This window comes from Orbicella faveolata, unplaced genomic scaffold (genome assembly GCF_042242905.1).
Source record: "Orbicella faveolata isolate gen_17 unplaced genomic scaffold, um_ofav_v1 contig_48, whole genome shotgun sequence".
In the NCBI taxonomy this organism is placed as follows: Eukaryota; Metazoa; Cnidaria; class Anthozoa; order Scleractinia; family Merulinidae; genus Orbicella; species Orbicella faveolata.
The window spans coordinates 1,822,014-1,842,963 of record NW_028301578.1 but is presented as its reverse complement, the minus strand read 5'-3'; the positions used below and the strand labels follow the sequence as shown (position 1 = coordinate 1,842,963).

Here is a 20,950-nt window from a genome sequence, read left to right as displayed (position 1 = left end):
GCGCATGTATTACACACATTACATGCAGCGACCATGCACTTTACACGCAAATACGCACATAAATGCGTGTAACCAATTACACGCAGTAGACTTGATATTGCGTGTAAAATTACATGCAATCGATTAACTGGAACCTATTAAGTGCGTGTAATGAGAACAAAATATTAACAGTGCATGTAATGAAAGCAAAACATTTACTGTGTAACATTTACCGTACTGGACTGCACTGCGATACAATTTAAGTCTTTTGCCTTTCAGCTTATCTTTTTATTTTTTAAGAATTAATAGTGTTACCCCTGGTATTATAGAGAGCTAACCATAAACAGGCTAACCAGAATGCTATTCAGGCTAACCGGAGTGCTTTTTAGGCTAACCGGAGAGCTACTTAGCCTAAGCTACAAAAGTGTTTTGACTGCTGGTCATTTAGTCTACATTATAAATCACGGTACACCAGGTGCGGCTCACCAAAATTCACACTACAGCGGAAATAGTGAAATATTCAGCAATATAAACAAGGATTTGATATTGTTCACTGAAATTTTACAAAATTAATTTTGAATGCTAGACACAGAGTAGTTTGAAAAACCTGTCTGGCTGCCAGGCATAGAGAGACACAGTGTGAAATGGAATTTGATCTTGTTCTTAAATATCATTGCCTAGCATGTGACCAAAATCTACCCACGCAGAAATCCAGTGCAGTACAGATAGTTTTCCATTTCATTTCTAATCCTGTATGCGTATACCTAAAAAAGTTCTGAATGTTTGCCATTTAAGCAGAAAGTGTGGGCAATTTGCTGATTACGAGAGAGTCGCTGAATGTCTGTTTGAATCCGTATTTCATTTTATTATATGGCTTTGGCTTGTGGCCGATATAACGCGCGCTCTGATTGGTTAATTGTCACTGAATTGTAGGGCATTATTCTCCCGTAATGCCCACGGGCCGATTACGGATTATGCAAATTAGGAAGAGCCTGGTTCTGAAAATTCAAGCGCATTGAAGCGATGAAAGCCGATTAAAATCAGTACGAGAATATCAGTAGCTAAAAGTTTTGACATATTTCTTTAATAAAATTTATATAGATGACTTACCAGTCGGTAACCTTGGCGGGCACTAGTGAAAAACAATCAAAGTTTGCCTAGTCTTAAGTAAAGCTAAAATCGCTAAGTAAAAAACACCATCGGCAGATCTGCCATGCATCCTGAGCAGAACACCACAAAGAAACTTATAAGTTATCATCTTAGTCACAGCAATTACCGAAGTATTGAACTCCATCAAAGTTCTCGTCAAATAGATTCCCTCGCTTTGACACAAGCAAGTGTAAATCAGCTTCCAGGATCATCAGATGTAAACAATCAGGCGGTTTCTGTCGGTAGCAGTGTTTCTGATAACTGCAGACGTTCACAAGGCTTGAAATGTTCATCCATAAATCCCAGAATGAAGAAGGCGAAGATATGTTGTCCAAAGCGAATGCGAAGATCGAGTTAAGCTTATTTTGAGCAGTACATTCTGAAGCATTAGTATTTTCTTTCACCGAAAAGATGGTTGGTTTGGACAATTTTGAAGCACTTGCTGTCTTTTCTATATGCGTTGACGTTTCGCCCCAAAAGTCGGAAAAACTTCCCCATCAACTTGTGGTACCACGATACTAAAATACGTTTTTGAGGCTGTGACAGTGACTTTTTCGTAAAGAAATGAGTGTTTTTAACGGAATACGTAATACAGTGGTGAAATTCACTGACTGTGTAGTTTTGCCCTAGGTTTGAGACGATGAATGAATCAGTAAACGCGCGCATCGCCAGATGTAAATTGACGACTTCCGCTCGAATGATTTTTCTCTTTATTGATGAGCCATATAATAAACAACTTAATAACCTCGACCGTTCGGTCGTTCCGGGAAAATCTCAAACCTCGGCCTACCGTATTGACCTCGCTATTGCTCAGTCAATACGGCAAGACCTCAGTTTGAGATTTTCCCGTAACGACCTCACTCTCGGTTATTAAGTAGTTAGTAATCAAAAGAACAGGAGTTGAAGTAGTATTGGATTAAATTTCAGGGGTAACAGTACATTGCGGTGAACATTGCACAAATTTTAACATAAATGAAAGCTCAGGGTCCTTTAAGAATTAAGTAGAAGTGTGGGCTGCTACAGATTAAGAGAGAGCATTTGTTTGATATTTATTGTTTACATATACACAAGCTAGTCCGCTAGTTTATGCAGTGCTTATCAGCTTTTTTGTTTAAGCAGTGACTTATGACGTCATCGCTTAATGCTGGCATACGACATTCCTTTGGATAAATGATGTCGCGCCTATGTCGCACACGATTTATCCTGAATCGAAGCGAGGAGAACAGGGAACTATACCGGTTTCCTTACAAACCGCCATCTTGATTTTCGGGATCGAGTGAAATTGTTTTTCGGCGGCTTGTAGCTTTGAGAAAGTGTTGGTTAGATTTCCAGTTGTTAATTGCAGGTATCAGGACTGCAGTGATTGTTGTATTTTATCCATTGTCTTCTAGTTTTAACATTTAAGCATCTATTTGTTTATTTTCCAATTTTCTAGACAGAATTTTAGAAATGGCAGTTAAAATTTAATGTTAATCATTTCTGCATGCATTGTGTGCTGTTTATTAACTTCTCTTCATTGTGACCATTGAAAGTCGCCTGTTTTTTTGAGTATAAGTAAGTAGTCCAATTTGTTTTGCAATGTACATGCAAATGCATGTATAAATAACATAGATTTCTTCCTCCAATTTAAATACACGCATATGCATGAAATTACACGCAAATTCGTGTAACTACAAGATCAGTCAATTTTATATGCTTGTAATTACATGCACCTTACATGCACTGTCCATGAAAACTATATACTTACTGCACGCAGTTTACACGCGTGTAGGTGCTGCAATCCCTTTGACTGGTACTTTACATCTAAGGACACCCAGACAATGAACGCTTGTAATTTTTTTGTGACTATTGTATTGCATTAGCCCTTACACACTGTAAAAATGCTAAATATTCTTGTTGATATGAAGAGCCCTCATTCTATAGCCACTAAAAAAAATTTCAAAAAAGTATGAAGTCTTCATGGTTCAAGTGTTCTCACTGTAGCAATTTCAGTTGATTCTCAGTTAAACTAATACCACTTTGCAAATGGCAGGATGCATGAAGTCCATTTTAAAGCTAAAACAATACAATACAAACAAAAACAGACTGTTCAGTTCAGTTTCTCTTACAATGACTGTCTCAGTTGTTATAATGGTTACTTTGACTGCCACACTAGACAAAATGTCAGACGTTGCTAGGGGGAATAATTGTTAAATAATATTCTGACTGGTGGAAGGTATGTTGTGAAATGTTGCAAAACTTTGGAAAACTCAGTTGTACATTTTCAAAAGTTTTGCAAATTGTGAATAAAAATCTGTATGTCGCACTTTCTATGAAGACGTAATCTTACTCCATTTATCTTCGATCAAATACATACCATCATTGCTAAATCATTGAAAGTCATGAAGTCGTTATCTTATCTTCTCAAAGTCATTAATAATTCATCAAGTTTAAATGAAGGAAATCATGACCGTGATGGTGTTTGGATATCTGATCTTAAGGACAGTGCCTACTTTTGTTAGTGCGCACATGTTCTGCACATCACGCAAGGCATGGTTTAAGCGCCACGCGCATGCTGGGTTGACATGACGCAATCAACTACGCTACCAAGTGCACAACTAAATTGAAAGCAAAATTTTCCTACTGTGACCAAATCAAGTTTAATGAGCCTGTACTTAAACCAAGAACACTAGAACAACAGAATATCACTAACCACTAACTGTTAACGTCTTCCAGCTGAAAAACAAGCTGTTATCTGTCGAAAATTATACTAAAATCCAACTGTAAACATGTACCTGAAGATAGCGTAGTGTGCACGCAAAACAAGTACGAGATACGCAAATGTTTTACTTACTGGGGAGGTGACAGGAAAAAATGTAACAGGCACCGTAAAAAGTTAAAAAAGGATCAATAACTTTAAAAAATGCATGGTTACCCCTATATTTTATGTTATGAAATGGAAGTGGCAAGCCTATTCAGCAGGTGATTAGTTTCTGGTTGTGAGCAAAAGATATTTAGACTGTATTTTAGCTGAAACAGAGGAAGGCTGTCAGATACATTAAAAGTGCTATTGCAATGATTTTGTTATTAAGAGTCCCTGTCCATAAAAATGGAAAATAACTCGGCAAGGGTCGAAAATTCGATTTCGTTCATATTTTCATGGTAGATAGGTTAGGGCATGACAAAAACTACTGGATAGTTTTTTTGGCAAAATATCCTTTTATTTCAAAGAAATATGCAAATTACCAAATTCCATTAAAATCGTCATTTGACACACCATTTTATTAAACAAGTTTGAGAGCCTTGCACGCAAAACCACATCATTCTTCCATCTTAAAAACACTCAAATATTTTTGTGCAGTGTTTAAATGTGTACTGGGTTGATTTTAGGGAATGTTGCGTTGTCTTTTGGGTGCAAAATAATTAAATTTCAAAGACATGTATTTCATTTACTTAAAAGTACTTCGTGAAAATAATTAATTTTCACTATGTGCGAAACCTTCAAATGGATTAAGCTTCTGGTGGTTGAATCGCCGAAGGATGGTCTACAGATTCCTGTAAAAATTTCTTTGGGCAAATGATTGTGAGCGACGAGAGAGCTTTTCAAAGTACGTTAAGAACGCAAATATTTGACCATTCCTTCGTCAAATTTCAATTTACGGGTTAGACGTAAATTTTAGCATGCGCCACATGACTTGACCTATGTTAAGTTGAAATAGACAGAGAGCTGATAATTTCGAAATGTTCTAACCTCATTTGCTGTAAAAGGCAGGTCCAAAGCCGATTTGACGTGTTTCTCTCACCATTCGTCGCACATAAAGCAGAAGTTTGCTTTTGTTTACACAATGCCCGATGTACATCATCAACTGTCAACTTATTTAATGGTCGAATACCATGAATCTGTGACCCTCTTTTGACACATGATCACCACTGCATTTAAGTCAAAAACGGCTAAGTCATTTGTAGATAGTTGCTTGCTTTACACTACACCAAAATATTACGTTTGATCATCATAGTTTGAATCCTCGCTCGCAGCAGTTCCTTGTTCATCACGCAATGCTGTCATCCCATTTTAGGGGGGTAGGGGTAGGACAATTTCTATCCTAATACTAATCCTAAGGCTCCGTAAGGCTTGGAACCACTGGGAGCACACAATCGTGTTGAGTAGGAAGAGATTAAATTAAGAAATGAAAAGAATGAATAGTTTACCATTGCCCCTGTTGTTATCTTTTACTCGACCACCGCTACCTACATGCCCTGCGAAATACTGTAATGCTAAACTCATACCTAGGTCTTTTCGCGCTGTGCAATTATTTTTGGTTTACATGTAATACAGTGGACTACCCTCGGGGAAATGGGTGGTGACCGCTTAATGGGGCTAGCCGCTTAAATAGAGGTTGGTGTACCGTGAATATTAATTTTTCACTATCGGGTTATAAATTTCTTGGTGAACATGGAGTCAATTCAAGGCAATCATGATAGATGTGTGTTTGAATTATCACTCATCAGGCACCTTCAATTTCAGACTCTTATCTGCCATCGCCTTTTCCAAAATAAAGTTTTTGAATTTTAGGCGGCCGCTTAATAGGGGTAAAGACAACAATGAAACCCTTATCGGAACGACCAAATGGTGGCCGCAGGGGTAACCGGTCAGTACGTGTTTTATTTACAATACTTTACTGACAATAAGTTTGGACTGTATTGACAACAGTCCTCTATTTTGTGTTACAAACATACCAATGCCTCCACTAAGCAAAAGAAATACGCCAAATAAAATAGCATGGCCAGGGCTATTTACTCACGTACATGTAATTACTAATTAAATTTAGTCTGTTTTTCTCACAAATTAGACACATGATTTCCTATTTTTATTTCAGCTAGTTCTTGCTTCATTGATCTATAATTTGGTTACGACGATTTTTTTAAAGAGGGGGACATTGGGATTTGCGGCGTTGCTGTGTTGATGTTTTTTTAATGCGGTGATGCAGTGAATAAAATCTCAACTTGCAGTGTTACGGTGATCTCAAACCCTACGGTGTGCGATGTTTGTGTTTTTCACGCTGCGGTGTTCGGTTAAATGAAATTTTTTGCAGTGCTGGGGTTTTTGGATTTACCTTTCTCAAACCTAAATTTGAACCTTTCCCTAAATTTAGCGTGTAAACTTCATTAATCCATGCTAATTTATGACAAACACGTACCATTGAGGTCAATAATTTGTAACAAAATACAGACCATCACTTTCTAGTCAATCTTTAATATGCTTCGGCTGCAAATCCGAAACTGTTTTCATTTATACGTAACTTGACATGTAACTCGATCTCTGCCATCTAGGCTTGATTTCCGCCGCTTTCTCGAGTCCAGTTTACAACCGCGGGCTCCTTTCCCGAACAGCGGCTGGTAATCGAGCCTACAGCAGTATCGACATATGCGCAATGAAAAGCGTTGTGATGTGGTTTTTTTTGTGGAAAATTGTTGAGGTATACAAGTATTATTTTAGGTGTAGATGAACGAATCATGGCGCTAAAAATACGTGTGACAGTGACCGTGTTTTGTTGACTTTTCTTGCGGTGATGCGGTGTTCGTTAATTTTTTTGGCGGTGTTGCGGTGTTCAGAACCCCCCCATGTCCCCCTCTTTAAAATTCTGGTGAGTACAGCCACTAGCTTTATCAGCTGTTGTCTGAAACATCAGAACGTACAACAAACGTGATTTGGACCGAGGCCACGTACACTATAGAATACGATTATTTATATATACACATATTACTACATATATGAACAAACAGATGAACAATGATAAATTGTTTCACTTATCCTGAGAGTGCTCTATACAAAATAGATCAAAGTGTGCAGCATATGCCGTGACAGCATTGCGTGACGAACAAATAATGGCTGTAAGATTGTGCTGCGCCGACACACTTATCAGCAATGATCAGCGATCGATCAAACGTAATATTTTGGCGCAGTGCAAAGCAAGCAGCTATCTACAAATGACTCAGCCATTTTCGACTTAGATGCAGTGATGTTCATATGCGCAGAAAGATGGTCACAGATTCATGGAATTCGACCAATAATAGGTTGACAGTAGGCGATGTACATCGGACGTTAACCTTGTGTAAACAAAAGCAAACTTCTGCTTTATGAATGACGAATGGTGAGAGATCAACTAGAAACACGTCAAATCGGCTTGGGACCTGCCTTTTACAACAAATAAGGTTAGACCATTATCGAAATTATCAGCTCTCTGTCTATTTCAACTTAACATTGGTCAAGTCATGTGGCGCATGCTAAAATATATGTCTAACCTGTAAATTGAAATTTGACGACGGATGGTCAAATATTTGCATTTTTAATGTACTTTGAAAAGCTCTCTCGTCGCTCACAATCATTTGCCCAAAGAAATTTTTACAGGAATCTGTAGACCATCCTTCTGCGAATCAACCACCAGAAGCTTAATCCATTTGAAGGTTTTCGCACATGGTGAAAATTAATTATATTCACGAAGTACTTTAAAGTAAATGAAATACATGTCTTCGAAATTTAATTTTTTTTGCACCCAAAAAGACAACGCTACATTCCCTAAAATCAACCCAGTACACATTTAAACACTGCACAAAAATAATTGAGTGTTTAAAAGACAGAAGAATGATGTGGTTTTGCACGCGAGGCTCTCAAACTTGCTTAATAAAATGGTGCGTCAAATGACAATTTTAATGGAATTTGGTAATTTACATATTTCTTTGAAATAAAAGGATATTTTGCCAAAAAAAACTATCCAGTAGTTTTTGTCATGCCTTAGCCTATCTACCATAAGAATATGAGCGAAATCAAATTTTTAACCCTTGCCTCGAAATTAAGAATTTTCCTGATTTTTACAGGCAGGCACTCTTAAAAACATGCCAAAAATGGTTTTTATATTACCATTTACAATGTAGTTTTCAGATCTATCTTTATAAATGTTTGCTTTTCTGTATGTGAAGGCGAATTCCACAGAAAGCTGTGAAGAAATATCCTCTCCTTCTACATGTATTTTCAGAAAAATGCTGATGTCAGCATTAATTTTTTGTTGAGATTCAAGGCTAATTATCTCGAAAAAATGCATGGCTACCCTCTTTTTTTTTTGTGGATTCTGATAGCCCTTGCAAAGATCTACTTTTTCCGCAAAGTCCTAACCTGGAGCAAAAACCTTTGTCTTTAGTTGGCACCGTCCTTAATTAGCATAATATTTTCATGATTTTATTTCTCTGTTTTCTTCTTAGTTTTAGTTTCAATTGAGAGGATATATCAAACACTCAAGACAGCATTTTAAAAGACACATGTCCAAATACCTCGATGTTCATCACAAATACTCTGCTAGGCATCACATTTTTGACCTTCTCCTTGGTGTTTGGAAATGTGGTCAGACATGGTCTTTCCACCATTACATGTACCTACAATACCTTTTGGCATTATCACATACACTGTTATGCTTTTGCAGGAAAACCTTTCTCAAAACAGCTGTATAATTCTGCAAATGCTGAACCTAAATCCACAATATTTTGGAATGTAAATTTGGGAATTTTAAGTTGTAGTTTTTCAAGTTTGAAATTGCTGGCAGAATATTCTTAAGATTGGCTGGATTAGTTGCCCAAGTAATATGAGAAGTTCATGAAAGTCTTGGTTGACTACAAGTAAGTTACTAAAACAGGATTCTTTGTTAATCAACAGTTCTGCAATGAATACTGCCACAGGAGAGCAAGTTGCCATTAAGAAACTGTCAAGACCTTTCCAGACGACAATGCATGCTAAAAGATCCTTTAGAGAATTGAAGCTTTTACGCCATATGAACCATGAGAATGTAAGCTCGTGTAAACATGTCTGTTCATGACTGTGAGTTATGCTGAATGTACCTCTGAGAATTTTTTCCAGAATAATATTATATGTGTTGTGGTTCAACAGTATTACCCTTGGTACAAATTGATATTTTTCTTAGTTTTTTTCAATCATTGTCAGTAAGGTATTACCATTGACAAGAACAAAAATAGAACAGGTACAACTCCTACCCATGAGAACTTGACTTGCTGGGGTAAATTTGTGGATTTATTGGATCTTGTGTGCTAACTGCATCCACGCTTGAGAGTCAATCGATATCCTTAATCGACCCCTGATTGACATGTCAATGGAAACTCGATCGACATCTCGATTGACGCACAATCAACACTCGATCAACAGTCAGTTGATAGTCAGCCAATTATTGACTGACTATGCACCGTTTGAAAAGAAGTTGACTCTCGACTGAGATGTTGATCAAGTGTCAATTGAGTTTCGAGTGAATGTCAACTGAGGTGTTGATTGAGTTTCGATTGAGTGTCAATCAAGGGATTGAGTGTCAATCAAGGGTATCAATCCAGGTGTCGATCAACACTTGATGGCAGATGCCTTTAGTACACGTGATCTGATATATTTAATGTTGGACTTCTTATAGACACTGCTCACACAATTCAAAGTGACATTGAACTACATTAAATCAAGTCCTCTATGGTATTGTCTTGCTATATGTTAATTCAACTTTAATTTTACCCATTCCCCTTTAATAGCCTTCGAAGTCGGGTAGTTGAGGGGGGGGGGGGGGTGAGGGGCATGTACCTTTCATTCCAGCACTTTTCACCTCCTTATTGGCCAACCCACCTTTCTATAAACGTCAATGGCCTAAATGGCTCATACTTCTCAACACTTGACTCTAGTTTCCATAGCATGAATCAGCTAGGAATTTTGTCCCCCCCCCCCCTTCCTGATGGGATGCTAGAGACCTTCAAAGATTTCTTCCGAGCATTCTGTCAGGTTCCTATTTTCTAGAACTGCAGAATACTGATCAAGACATGTTACTAATTTTGACTTTTTAGGTCATCGGTCTACTTGATGTCTTTACTCCTGATACATCATTTGAAACATTTCAAGATGTGTAAGTAGCTGCACTGTATTTTACTTCCAAGTCATTATGAGTCAGTTTGTTGACCAGGACCAGACTTGTTTTAATTTTAAAATGGTTAAAAATGGTTAACGCTACCCACTGGATGAATTTACTCCGATGATCACTCTTCACTTTCATCTACAACCGCAGTTCAAACATGAACTATTTCATACATGCATATGCTTCACATCATTTCACTCCTCACAGGAAGATATGAACTCAATTAATTGACCTCGTTCCCAATGTGTGGCTTCATAGCTCAGTTGGTAGAGCGTCGCGCCGGTATTCACGGAAGTCATGGGTTCGAATCCCTTTGAAGCCCTGATTTTTTTAGGTGTCTTCTTTCCAACTGCTTAAATTGGAAAATTTACTGCAATTATCATTCTTCACTTTCATCGATAACCGCAGTTCAAATATGAATTATTTCATATACACTTCACTTCAAATCACAATCCATTGGATATGGTTTTGGTGGAACATGTGATATCATATCCAACCTGGATTCAACCATTACCTTATTATAGGAGATTAACAATGCACTTTATTAACGTAATTTTACAAAATTTGCGTTAATTTAATATGCCTTAATTTATGTCAATGTAAATTTACTGCACACTATTTTACAACATTGCTATTTTAAAGCACCTTTATTTCATTACAAAACCTTATTAGTTCATGACTCCTCTGTTGGCTCTTCAGAGTCGCTATCTTGGTGATTTCACGGAGGCTTTGAAAGATCTTTTGAATTGATAGGTTATAGTTGGGCTTCAAAACCAAATTTTCAGCTGTAAATAAAACCTAGAAACGTCCATGGACTTGCGTTGGAAGGTTTTAGTGACGGAAGCCAAAACGCAGTTTGGCGTTCAGAAATGTAAATTGCAAGTTTGCAGAATCATGAAAATCGCAGTAAGTAAAGCAAGATGCTCATCAAAAAATTTGCGTTAATTTAATGTATGTAAACCTAACTTGTGAAAAATTCACGTTGATTTAGTGTAACATAAATTTTCTTTGCACTGTCAACGTGCATTGTTAATTTCCTATAATAAGGTATAAATTATAGTGTTATCCAGTCTTTGAACCAGAGAGACCAAGACAATCGTTTTTCACATTTGAATAAACTGGACATAGATCTTCAAAGAAATGTTAGAACTGTAATTTTAGTAAGAATAAACTACATATTGCAAGGTATCCAACAGCAAGTGCAGGGGTTTCATTACAGTTTCATCAGGAAGGCAACTGATTTTCACAGGCAGACAAAAGTAATTGAACTGAAATTCTTCATCAGAAAAACTTTCCTCCAGATGTTCAAACCATTTGCCCGGTGCCTGACCCTTAATGAATCCCCTGTATGTACATGTACATTGTAGTGTAGTCCAGCAACTCACTGAAACACAAAACGCTGAGCTTGAAGATAGTGTGTTGACTTATTAATTGATATTTTTTCTGTGAACAACAGCTACATGGTGACTGCTCTCATGGGAGCTGATCTAAACAGCATTCTCAAGTGCCAGAAGCTCACAGATGAACATGTCCAGTTTCTGGTGTATCAGATACTAAGGGGACTTAAGGTAGGCACAGATAATACTTAAATGTTGATTATAGCAATCAAAGCTCCAGCAGCCCAAAGGGCCACCAAGTAGAGCACCATACTCATAGGATCCCACGGATTGCTTTTCCCATGCAGCCATCATGGTTAGTGGCATTGCTCGGGGTAATACACACAGCAACAATGACATTGCACAGCATGGCAGCCATACTCCAGCTAATAGGCTGACTGAGCCATGCTGGCTTGGTTTACAGTCAATTGACATCTGTCAAATCAAGGTATCTGCTGACCAGTATCACATGACCATATTGCATGCCCAGGCTTAAAGCTCATTGAGGTCATGTGTCTTTTGAAGTTGACCACTGCCCAAGCACTGGTTTTTGATTGGATGACAGGTTCAAGTCAAGTTTGCTTATGGCTTACTATGCAGCTATGCTATGCCATGCTATGGTATGCTACGCTACGCTATGCTATGCAGCTATGCTGTGTTATGCTACGGTATGCTATGCTATGCTATGCTATGCTATGCTATGCTATGCTATGCTATGCTATGCTATGCTATGCTATGCTATGCTATGCTATGCTATGCTATGCTATGCTATGCTATTCTATGCTATGCTATTCTATGCTATGCGGCTATGCTGTGCTACATATATGCTATGCTATGCCATGTAGCTTGTTATGCAAGTGCCAGTCAGTGTCTCTGCTGTCACATTCTGTACTAAAAACTGTACTATGAGCTGATTCATATGCATTGTAGGGCCAGATAGGCTTGCATGGGCTGCTGTGAAAAGCCCTGTTTACCATACACGTAGCCAGACTGTTTGAAGTTTTTCTTGAGGTTGTGATAAGAGTTTTTTGCCATAGGATAAGGCCAAGAAGAAGATGAAACTTGCTTTGTCCAATTCTGCAGCAGTTTAATGTTTTAGATTCTAGAAAATTTATCAGGTGTCTGTTTCTTTGCAGTACGTCCATTCAGCTGGAGTTATTCACAGGGTATGTAGTGCAGTGGATCAGATTTTATAGAAGCCTGTTGTAAAATTAATAATGGCAAACAGTTTAACAATATATAAAAGTACAGTCATGTAGCTCAAATGATTGGTTTTGATAATAGTCTAAATGTTGAAATACTAGACAGTAAGACTGGAACAATTTTACCAATTGCTTAATCAAAACATAAAGTAGTTGATTTACTATGTGTTTATATAATTATAAAAATAAAAAATTGAAAGAAAAAATGTGTTTTCCTGTTAAATACCTTAACTGATGCATTTTTATTGTATTGTAGGACTTAAAACCAAGCAATATTGCTGTCAATGAAGATTGTGAGCTGAAGGTAAAAGATTGGCCAATTCTGACAAACCTTTTACTTCAGCTGATAGACATTAATTTTTGGCAACACCCCATCATTTCCATCATGTTTTCTTTGACAAGGCAGTTCACTCCAATTTGCAGTGCTTCTCTCCACCAAGGGGTATAAATGGGTAAAACATGTACTGCTGTTATTGGAAAAGGATGGACTACCACCCTATTTGGCTACAGAGCTGTGATCACTGTTTAAGCCATTTGTTCCACGGTGGCTATTTTCTCAAAAGGCATAACTTACATGTATTAATAAAGATAATAATTTTGCACATTTTTTGCTAGATTCTTGACTTTGGCCTTGCGAGGATGGCTGAGGAAGAAATGACTGGCTATGTTGCAACACGATGGTACAGAGCACCAGAAATCATGCTCAACTGGATGCACTACAACCAAACAGGTTATTGCGCATTTTTATATTGACATTGTGGGTTAATCTCTGTGGACCTACACCAGTATGTACACGGTGCTGTCAACATAATCCTGTACTCCAAAAACTAAACTTCACCTGGATGGGTTAAAATACCTCCTGACTACACATGTAGCTGGATTGTTTGAAATTCATCAAAGGTACATGGAGGAGCTTCAGGTCAATTCAGAACAATCAAAGATCTTTCCATATACTTTTTCAATATGTGCATAGAATGCCAACCCACTGGATATTAAAATTCAAAAGAAAATAAATTGAAAATAGAAAAGTGATAAGTCATAGAATGATAGAAAAATCGTAAAAAGAGTTCATCTTGGGAAAAATCACACTACGTAACTTTGTGATTTTTCTGCTGTATTTTGTTGTTATACCTAATCATACCTTTTTGGTACACGTTGGTGGCATATCGGACAAATTTGGTTGAGCTACGGTGAACTCATATTTTAAAATACCCATGGGAAGCAAATGAGCCTTGATATGCTGCCGAAGCATCCCAAAAAGGTACAATTAGGTATTTAGGGTACCCAAATTTGGCCAAGTGAGTAATATCGTAGCTAGCCTGTGTGGCAGGCCATAGCAGGGTAGGGAAAGGGTCAAAATGAATGCAGAGGATAGAGCACGCCTGCCACACAGGCTATGTCATAGCCATATCAGGTTTAACTTAGTGACCTGATATCGCAGAATGTCAGGACAGTAGACATGGCTTCTGATTGGCTAATTACAAAGTTGGGTACATTAATGGACAAAACCAGACGTAACTGTCAGTAAATTCACTACCAAAACTGATATTTATTGTAATCTAATGTTGTTTATGCACCTGAAAGTTATTATGTAGTCTTCCTCTGGAATATTTGCCAATCAAAATGCACATTTTTGTCTCTGTTCTAGTGGATATTTGGTCTGTTGGGTGTATCATGGCGGAACTTTTGACATCCAAGACGTTGTTTCCTGGAAATGATCATATCCTTGACATAAATCGTCTTAATCAGTGATAGTGTTAGTACCAACTAGGAAATTTGTCTAACAGAGTACAGCATATACATATAGTTCAGGAGGGCAGCTAGTTTTCACAGGCTGGCGAAACATTTTGAACTGAATGTTTTTCTAACAAAAACTTTCCTTGAGATGGTCAAGCCAGGCAGGCAAAATCATCCACATGGCTGGTCAATTTGCCTGGTGCCCAGCCCTTAATAAAACCCCTGATAGGTTATAGTACAAAGTAGATCTACAAATGTACCTCCAAATGTGATTTAACACTTGTAATAGAACCCCTGGCTAGCAACATAGAGATAATTCATTCAAGCACATCTCGTGTTTTTTCTGGAGTTTACTCTTGACTAAAAAGGGGTAACAATTAAAAGAGGGTTGCTATATAAAGTGTTAGGGATGCTCTTATTTTAAAGTGAAATAACCTTAAAGTCATCAGAATCTTGTTTTTATTGGTGTAGTGGAAGGGAGAAAAGCATCACACATGTTAATATTTACCTCTACATGTAAGAGGCAACTTTGTTTAGTCAACTCTTTTATTGATGAGTGGAATGTCCAAAAGCCACCACTTAGAAGAAATGAATTATTAGATGTACGTTCACTTGACAGCATTACTGTATTTTCTGTTTGTTTGCACCTACTTTTTTAAGAAGTCATTATGTTGAGCAACTGCAAAAATTTAAAACAGAACACCCTTAAGAACAGGGCAGGAAAAAAATTGAAATCCACTCGCCCAGTGGGCCACTAAATTTCAGTTTTCACTTGCCCCACTAAAATGCTACTTGCTGACGTGGAGGCCGGTATGGAAATCAGAGGACAAATGCAAACAAAGTATGCTTGGAATCCTAACTAATCCATGCTTTCAACTCGGTGGTTGACTAATCTTGCAGTCTCAAGTTTTGAAATAGTTTCTGACTGGAAATTATCATTTATCAAGCTGACATTTTCATTCCCACTCGCAAGACTACTGAGGCCAATTTCACTTGCCCATTGGGCCACCAAACTACTATTTTCACTTGCCTGAGAGCAAATTTACTTCAATGCCTCAAGCAACCGGACCTGGTCTTTTTTCCTGCCCTGAGAAGTGGTATGTGATTTGCGACCTATAGCAAGTTTGATAAAAATTTGTGTCAGTACCATACGGGGATTTCCCCCACCCCCACTCCCTGGCAAAAGCTAGTTTTGATTATTGTTATCTTTGACCATGAGAACATATTGATCAGTTGACCAGAATAATGCAGCTGGTTGGAAAGCCGGATGAAGAGTTCTTGTCAAAGATTAGCAGTGATTCTGTAAGTGCAGCTACTAGTTTGATTCTGTAAATATATTCGAGGCGTGCATACTTTTAAATTTTTACAGTCGCAAGCTTGGAACAAAAGTACTTGTTACTGATTACTATGTGAGAGCCCTGCACTGTGGACCAATGGTTATTTATAACAGATCATTGGATTATGCAATTCAGACGAGTTTTCATTGGCTCAGCCATCATGGTATATTAGCAATTATACCATGCTCTACAAATATGGTATTAGAGTATGCACAAAAATTTGGGTGGCATTATAATTTTTATGGTACTTCAATTTTCTATATTTTGGGGGCGTTTTTAATAAAATAATTATTCCACTCGCACTTGCTGGATATGAGATGGTTATAATCAACCCACACCCAATGCACGCTCATGGAATAATTGTTAAATGCACTGGACCCCATATTAAAATAGCCCTCAGATTCAAGCCAGGCCAGGTCATTGATTATGACGTTCCTGGTAGAAAATGCTTGATTCTCCTTCCAGGAGTATAAATTGGTAGCCATGAATTGGCTGGGAGATGCCTATAATTGATTAGTGTCCCATCTGTGGGAGGTATAGTGGCCTTATTTTTTGTGCATTTGACTCTGTAACAACGGTCTGGGTTTGAGCCCTGGCCTAGTTTATTTTGTTTATTGTGTTCTTGGGCAAGACACTACCCTTACAGTGCCTCTCTCCACCCACGTGTATAAATGGGTGCCTGCGAATTTAATGCTGGGGGGGGGGGTATCCCTGGGATGGACCTACATCCCATTCAAGTGATAAGCAAATATTCCTAGCTGCATCAATGCAATGCAAATCTTAGTTTAATGCTGGCCTGGGAAAAAACTGTACACTGTAGCTACTGTAGGTTACACTGTAGGCTTGAAGGCAAACTTTATGATTTCACCCTGTGTCTCTTCATAGGCAAGAAGCTACATTGCGTCCATGCCAGATTTCAAGAAAAGACCCTTCTCAGAAGTTTTTCTTCACGCAAACCCTCAAGGTGAGTAATCGTAATAACTGGTCTAACAAAATGACCTACAGATCAGTGTCACGTTCTTATGCAAGTAGCCTGCAGCACAGGCGGATTAGCAGGCTCTGGCGCGATACACGAGCACTCTTCGCGCGCACGCTTGTGTATCGCACTAGAGCCCGCTAATCCGCCTGTTCTGCAGGTTATTATGCAAGGCACTTTGATTCTCGCAGCTAGTGCGACTCTGCATCCAGACATACAGATGGGTAGCAGCTAACTGTTAGGTAGCCTGTATACTGAGTTGGCGGGATTTGATCTTAACTTGACCACTCACTTTCCTTGCAGCTTTGCTGCTTGCATCAGGACTCTGCTGCTGAACTTAAGCACTTGCCTGCAAAATCCCACCAGCTGCGCAGGCTACCAAGCGCAGCCTGATGAAGTGTTGGGACCGAATCCTAGATGTAGTATATGAAACACAAGAGACAGTGTTTTATCGGGATATCCAAACACTAAGAAGAGAGTTGAAAATACGACGCGCAGCGGAGTATTTTTGACGAAATTCGAGGTGTTTGGATAGCCGATGAAACACTGTCCCGCGTATTCGATATATCTTCTCAATCGAAACAAAAACCAAGGAGTAAACGGGGAAGTAAAATCGTCAAAATCTATGCTGATTAAGACCAGGTATCCAAACCTCTTTTACGCCTGTGATTTTCTTTGTTTATACCTGAAGAATTATTAATGAGTTTGAGAAAGAATGAGCAACGACAGTTGTGCCACTAATTGTGATCAAATTCTTGAGGTTTTTGTGTTTGCTGGAGTGTTTGTTCATTATGTGCGTTGTTTTGTTTGTTGTCCATTTTAGCTGTAGACCTGTTGGAAAGCATGCTCAATCTTGACACAGACAAAAGACTCACTGCTGAGCAAGCCCTTGCACATCCATACCTGGCCACCTACGCTGACCCAGAAGATGAGGTATGCTAGCGTTCAACATGAAAATCCTCACTGTTGTGTTTTGTACATTTTGTATAACACTGCCTGGGAAAATTTGGTTTTGAGAAGAAAACCTTTCCTAAAGTGATCAGAACTTTCATATGTCTTGTAACCTTTTGTTGTTGTTCCTTTGAACAGCCAACTTGCGAGCCTTTTGATGAGGTTCAGTTCGAAGCTAGGGATTTGGCAACAGACAAGTGGAGGGGTAAGATGCTTGGTTCTGCTGTTTGTGGTGTGTAGTATCTGAGTACTTTCATCTTACAATCTAGAATCAAACAAGAACGGCAAATGACACTCTGCCGCTAATTAGTTACACGAAACAAATTTCTAGTTGAGGAATTCCAACGAGAAAATGTGAAAAACTCTTTGAGGCTTTGGCAGGGTTTTCAGCACACCGTATTTGAAACGCTTTTTCATGTAGTTTAATTGCTAGGCTGCGGGGAAAAAAAACAGTCATCTCTCTCCAACAAGAAATGTGTAAGGTCTTCTGATGACGTAAAAAGTAGGGTTTGTACAGGCAGTTTTTTCGATTTTAGCAAATTAGTGTCTTTTACCGCTGCGGAAAACCCGGTCTGATAGTTTTCCCCGAAAAAGGAGCTCCAACTAAAGGGAAATATTTATTAACAGTCTACCACATTTTACGGAATTTCACGGAAGGAAACGCGAGAAAGTTCACTGTCAGTTTTGCTTTTTGTACTCAGGTTGACGTCATAAAATATCGAAAACTGATGTTTTCCTTTGAGCACACGCAGATTACTTAAGCTGTCGTCCTCAGCGTAAAACTATGGGGAGCCACCTCGAAGTCATGACATAGGGAGTGGTTGCCCATTTTCCCGAACCAGGAGCTTGTGATAAATGTACTCAACAAAAACATACCAAAATAAAAAAAACTGTGAGAATATTTAAGTAACAGAACACTTTTGTCCTTGTTTACATAGCCTCATCTAAACAGGAGGGGGGTTTGGAGTATTCGAGACAGTTATGCAATTACCCGTGACGTAGCCGAGGGTTTACTTAACTTTCGAGAATTCTCCCAACCCATCAAGTGTTTAGATGAGGCTATGTAAACAAGAAAAAGTGCTCTGTTGCTTTTATAAAATATTCCTCAAGAATACGCAAGAATCTAAAACGTCACAACCGTGCTTACATACTCTCATCTAAACACACCTATCGACCAATGAGAGCGCGCGTAGTACCTCAGTTCTTTTATCAATTATAATACTAACCACATCAGTTAACTTACATAGGTATACACTATGTTAATAATTGAGATATGCAGCTGTTGCACTGGCAGCCAGCAAAGTAGGACTGATTAATTAATTTATGAAATTCTGATAACGAGAGGTTAAAGAGGTTCCACACCGTACTACATGTGTTTTGACTTGAGACTCAATGTTCTCTGTCTTGCATTTTATTTTCCTCAGAACTGGTTTATAAAGAAATCCTAGATTTCCAGTCAAGAAAAGAAGAGGAGAGTATGCAGACTGGCTGAGGAACGGCCATCGTCTAACCTCTTAGAATATACTTTGTAAATTATCTTCAACATTCTTAATTAGTTTTTACCAAGAATCTACTGAGAGCTTTGCACTCTGTTAAGCATGAACAATTTACCAAGTAAGAGCAAACTTGGGGTTCTCTTGGAACTTGGTCCAGAGAAGAGGAAATATTTTTTGACAGGAAAAGTGTTCCACTGCTCTAGTTGTTATTTCGAAAATTCCATGCGTTAGCAGTCCTTGGGTAAAGAAAGGAAGTTTGTATGTATCTGCCATCCTTTCCCCCACCTCCAGTTACTACAGTTCATCGTGTGCACCAGAAAGGTGTACAGTTGAATCTCTGATGAAGGACGCCTCCCATAGCCGGACACTACGTTTTGGTCCCAGCTACATACAAACTGTACGTTTTTAACGTCCCTAAGCGGACACCTCTCTCGGTCCCAGTCGCATACAACACTGCATTTTTTTTACCTCCCAAAGTAGACACCTCTTTTTGGGGAACACTTAGTAATGGTCCGAGTCACATACAAACACGCATTTTTTTTTTACCTCCCAAAGTGGACACCTCTTTTTGGGGGACACTTAGTAATGGTCACGGCCACATACAAACACGTATTTTTTTGTTTTTTTTTTTTTTACCTCCCAAAGCGGACACCTCTCTTGGGGGACAGTGATGGTCCCAGCCACACACAAACAGCTTATTTTTAACCTCCCTTAGCAGACACCTCTCTCAGGGGCGATTTTTTCTGGTCCCATTAGTGCTCGTTTCCGTAAGGTTTCACATTATTTTCAAAACACTTTCAAAAGGATCAGTTTGTTCTTGTGAATGTGGACGACAAAAAACGATAACGTAAGAATGTCTAAACTAAAGAACTGCCTTTGAAAAATAAACTGCACGGTGCATTTTAGTTATCGTGAAGCATTTAAGAGTGGACCAGGTGAAAAATATTTTTGAAAACAATGGTGGGGATGAAAAGCTAGTCTATCCTTAGACCATCTATTTTGTCTGTAATTCGTCGAGATCGCAAACAATTGTATTAACTGCAACAGGTTAACTGCAACAAACGCATGGCAGTGTCTCGCGCTCCATGCTCGCTCCTGCATGCTTGCATTGCTCGGGCTCTCGATGAAGAAGCTAGACGTTTGGATTACGCCTGCCCCACTAACCTGGCATAATATGGTGCTTGTTCACAGTGAAACTTGTTAAACTAGATAAACAATTATCCTAACTAATCAGTGTTAGGTCTGTATGTTCTTTGTTATTGAGCGGGCCATGTATCTTGGAAAATTAACCCAATTTTTTCAAGTTCGTCACGTGTGTTCTCTTAATCTTAATCCTTGTGGTCAACTATTTATTTATTGATTGGCGTCGTGCTACCGTAGTAAACTAACGATTTGAAGTCTTGACTCGGAAATATGGGAAATTCAGCCCCTTACACAGTGTAGCATCTACAGCGTTCTGTACGCATTGCGTATCTATGTTTTTGCGTCACAAGAACAAGGTTGGAACTTGCGCAATACAGACTGTTTTTGGTCTTCGACCCTTTCAAGGCCGAGTTCAAAATATTAACTCTCATTCGGATTGCCTCACATTTCTCTAAATAAAAGTTCTGAGAGTATGTCAAGATGACCTACCTTGATGTTTTCTATCTTTTCGTCATCTGTCTGCATAAGAATGCATCGATATGGTGTTGAGAAATGAGATTTTGATCAATAGGAAATGAAAGGGTAATAGACAAGTCGTTTTTAGCATAGTTTGAAAATTTTGGTGTGAGTGGACTGTTTTCAATAAAGTAAATGGTAATTGAAAGAATGCAAACAAA

General features: G+C 38.5%; 1 protein-coding gene across 1 annotated transcript in view; it reads left to right on the top strand.

The window, feature by feature from the left end:
* Window positions 1-20,950, top strand: part of LOC110068927 (mitogen-activated protein kinase 14-like) — a 22,372-nt gene extending 1,422 nt beyond the window's left edge. The window contains exons 2-13 of the mRNA XM_089280956.1: window positions 8,813-8,942; window positions 9,988-10,046; window positions 11,512-11,623; window positions 12,568-12,597; window positions 12,890-12,937; window positions 13,249-13,363; window positions 14,282-14,357; window positions 15,597-15,672; window positions 16,593-16,671; window positions 17,507-17,616; window positions 17,773-17,839; window positions 19,059-20,950. Coding sequence (XP_089137082.1) covers window positions 8,813-8,942; window positions 9,988-10,046; window positions 11,512-11,623; window positions 12,568-12,597; window positions 12,890-12,937; window positions 13,249-13,363; window positions 14,282-14,357; window positions 15,597-15,672; window positions 16,593-16,671; window positions 17,507-17,616; window positions 17,773-17,839; window positions 19,059-19,126 — 970 coding nt within the window. The 3' untranslated portion in view covers window positions 19,127-20,950. The remainder of the gene's footprint in view (window positions 1-8,812; window positions 8,943-9,987; window positions 10,047-11,511; window positions 11,624-12,567; window positions 12,598-12,889; window positions 12,938-13,248; window positions 13,364-14,281; window positions 14,358-15,596; window positions 15,673-16,592; window positions 16,672-17,506; window positions 17,617-17,772; window positions 17,840-19,058) is intronic.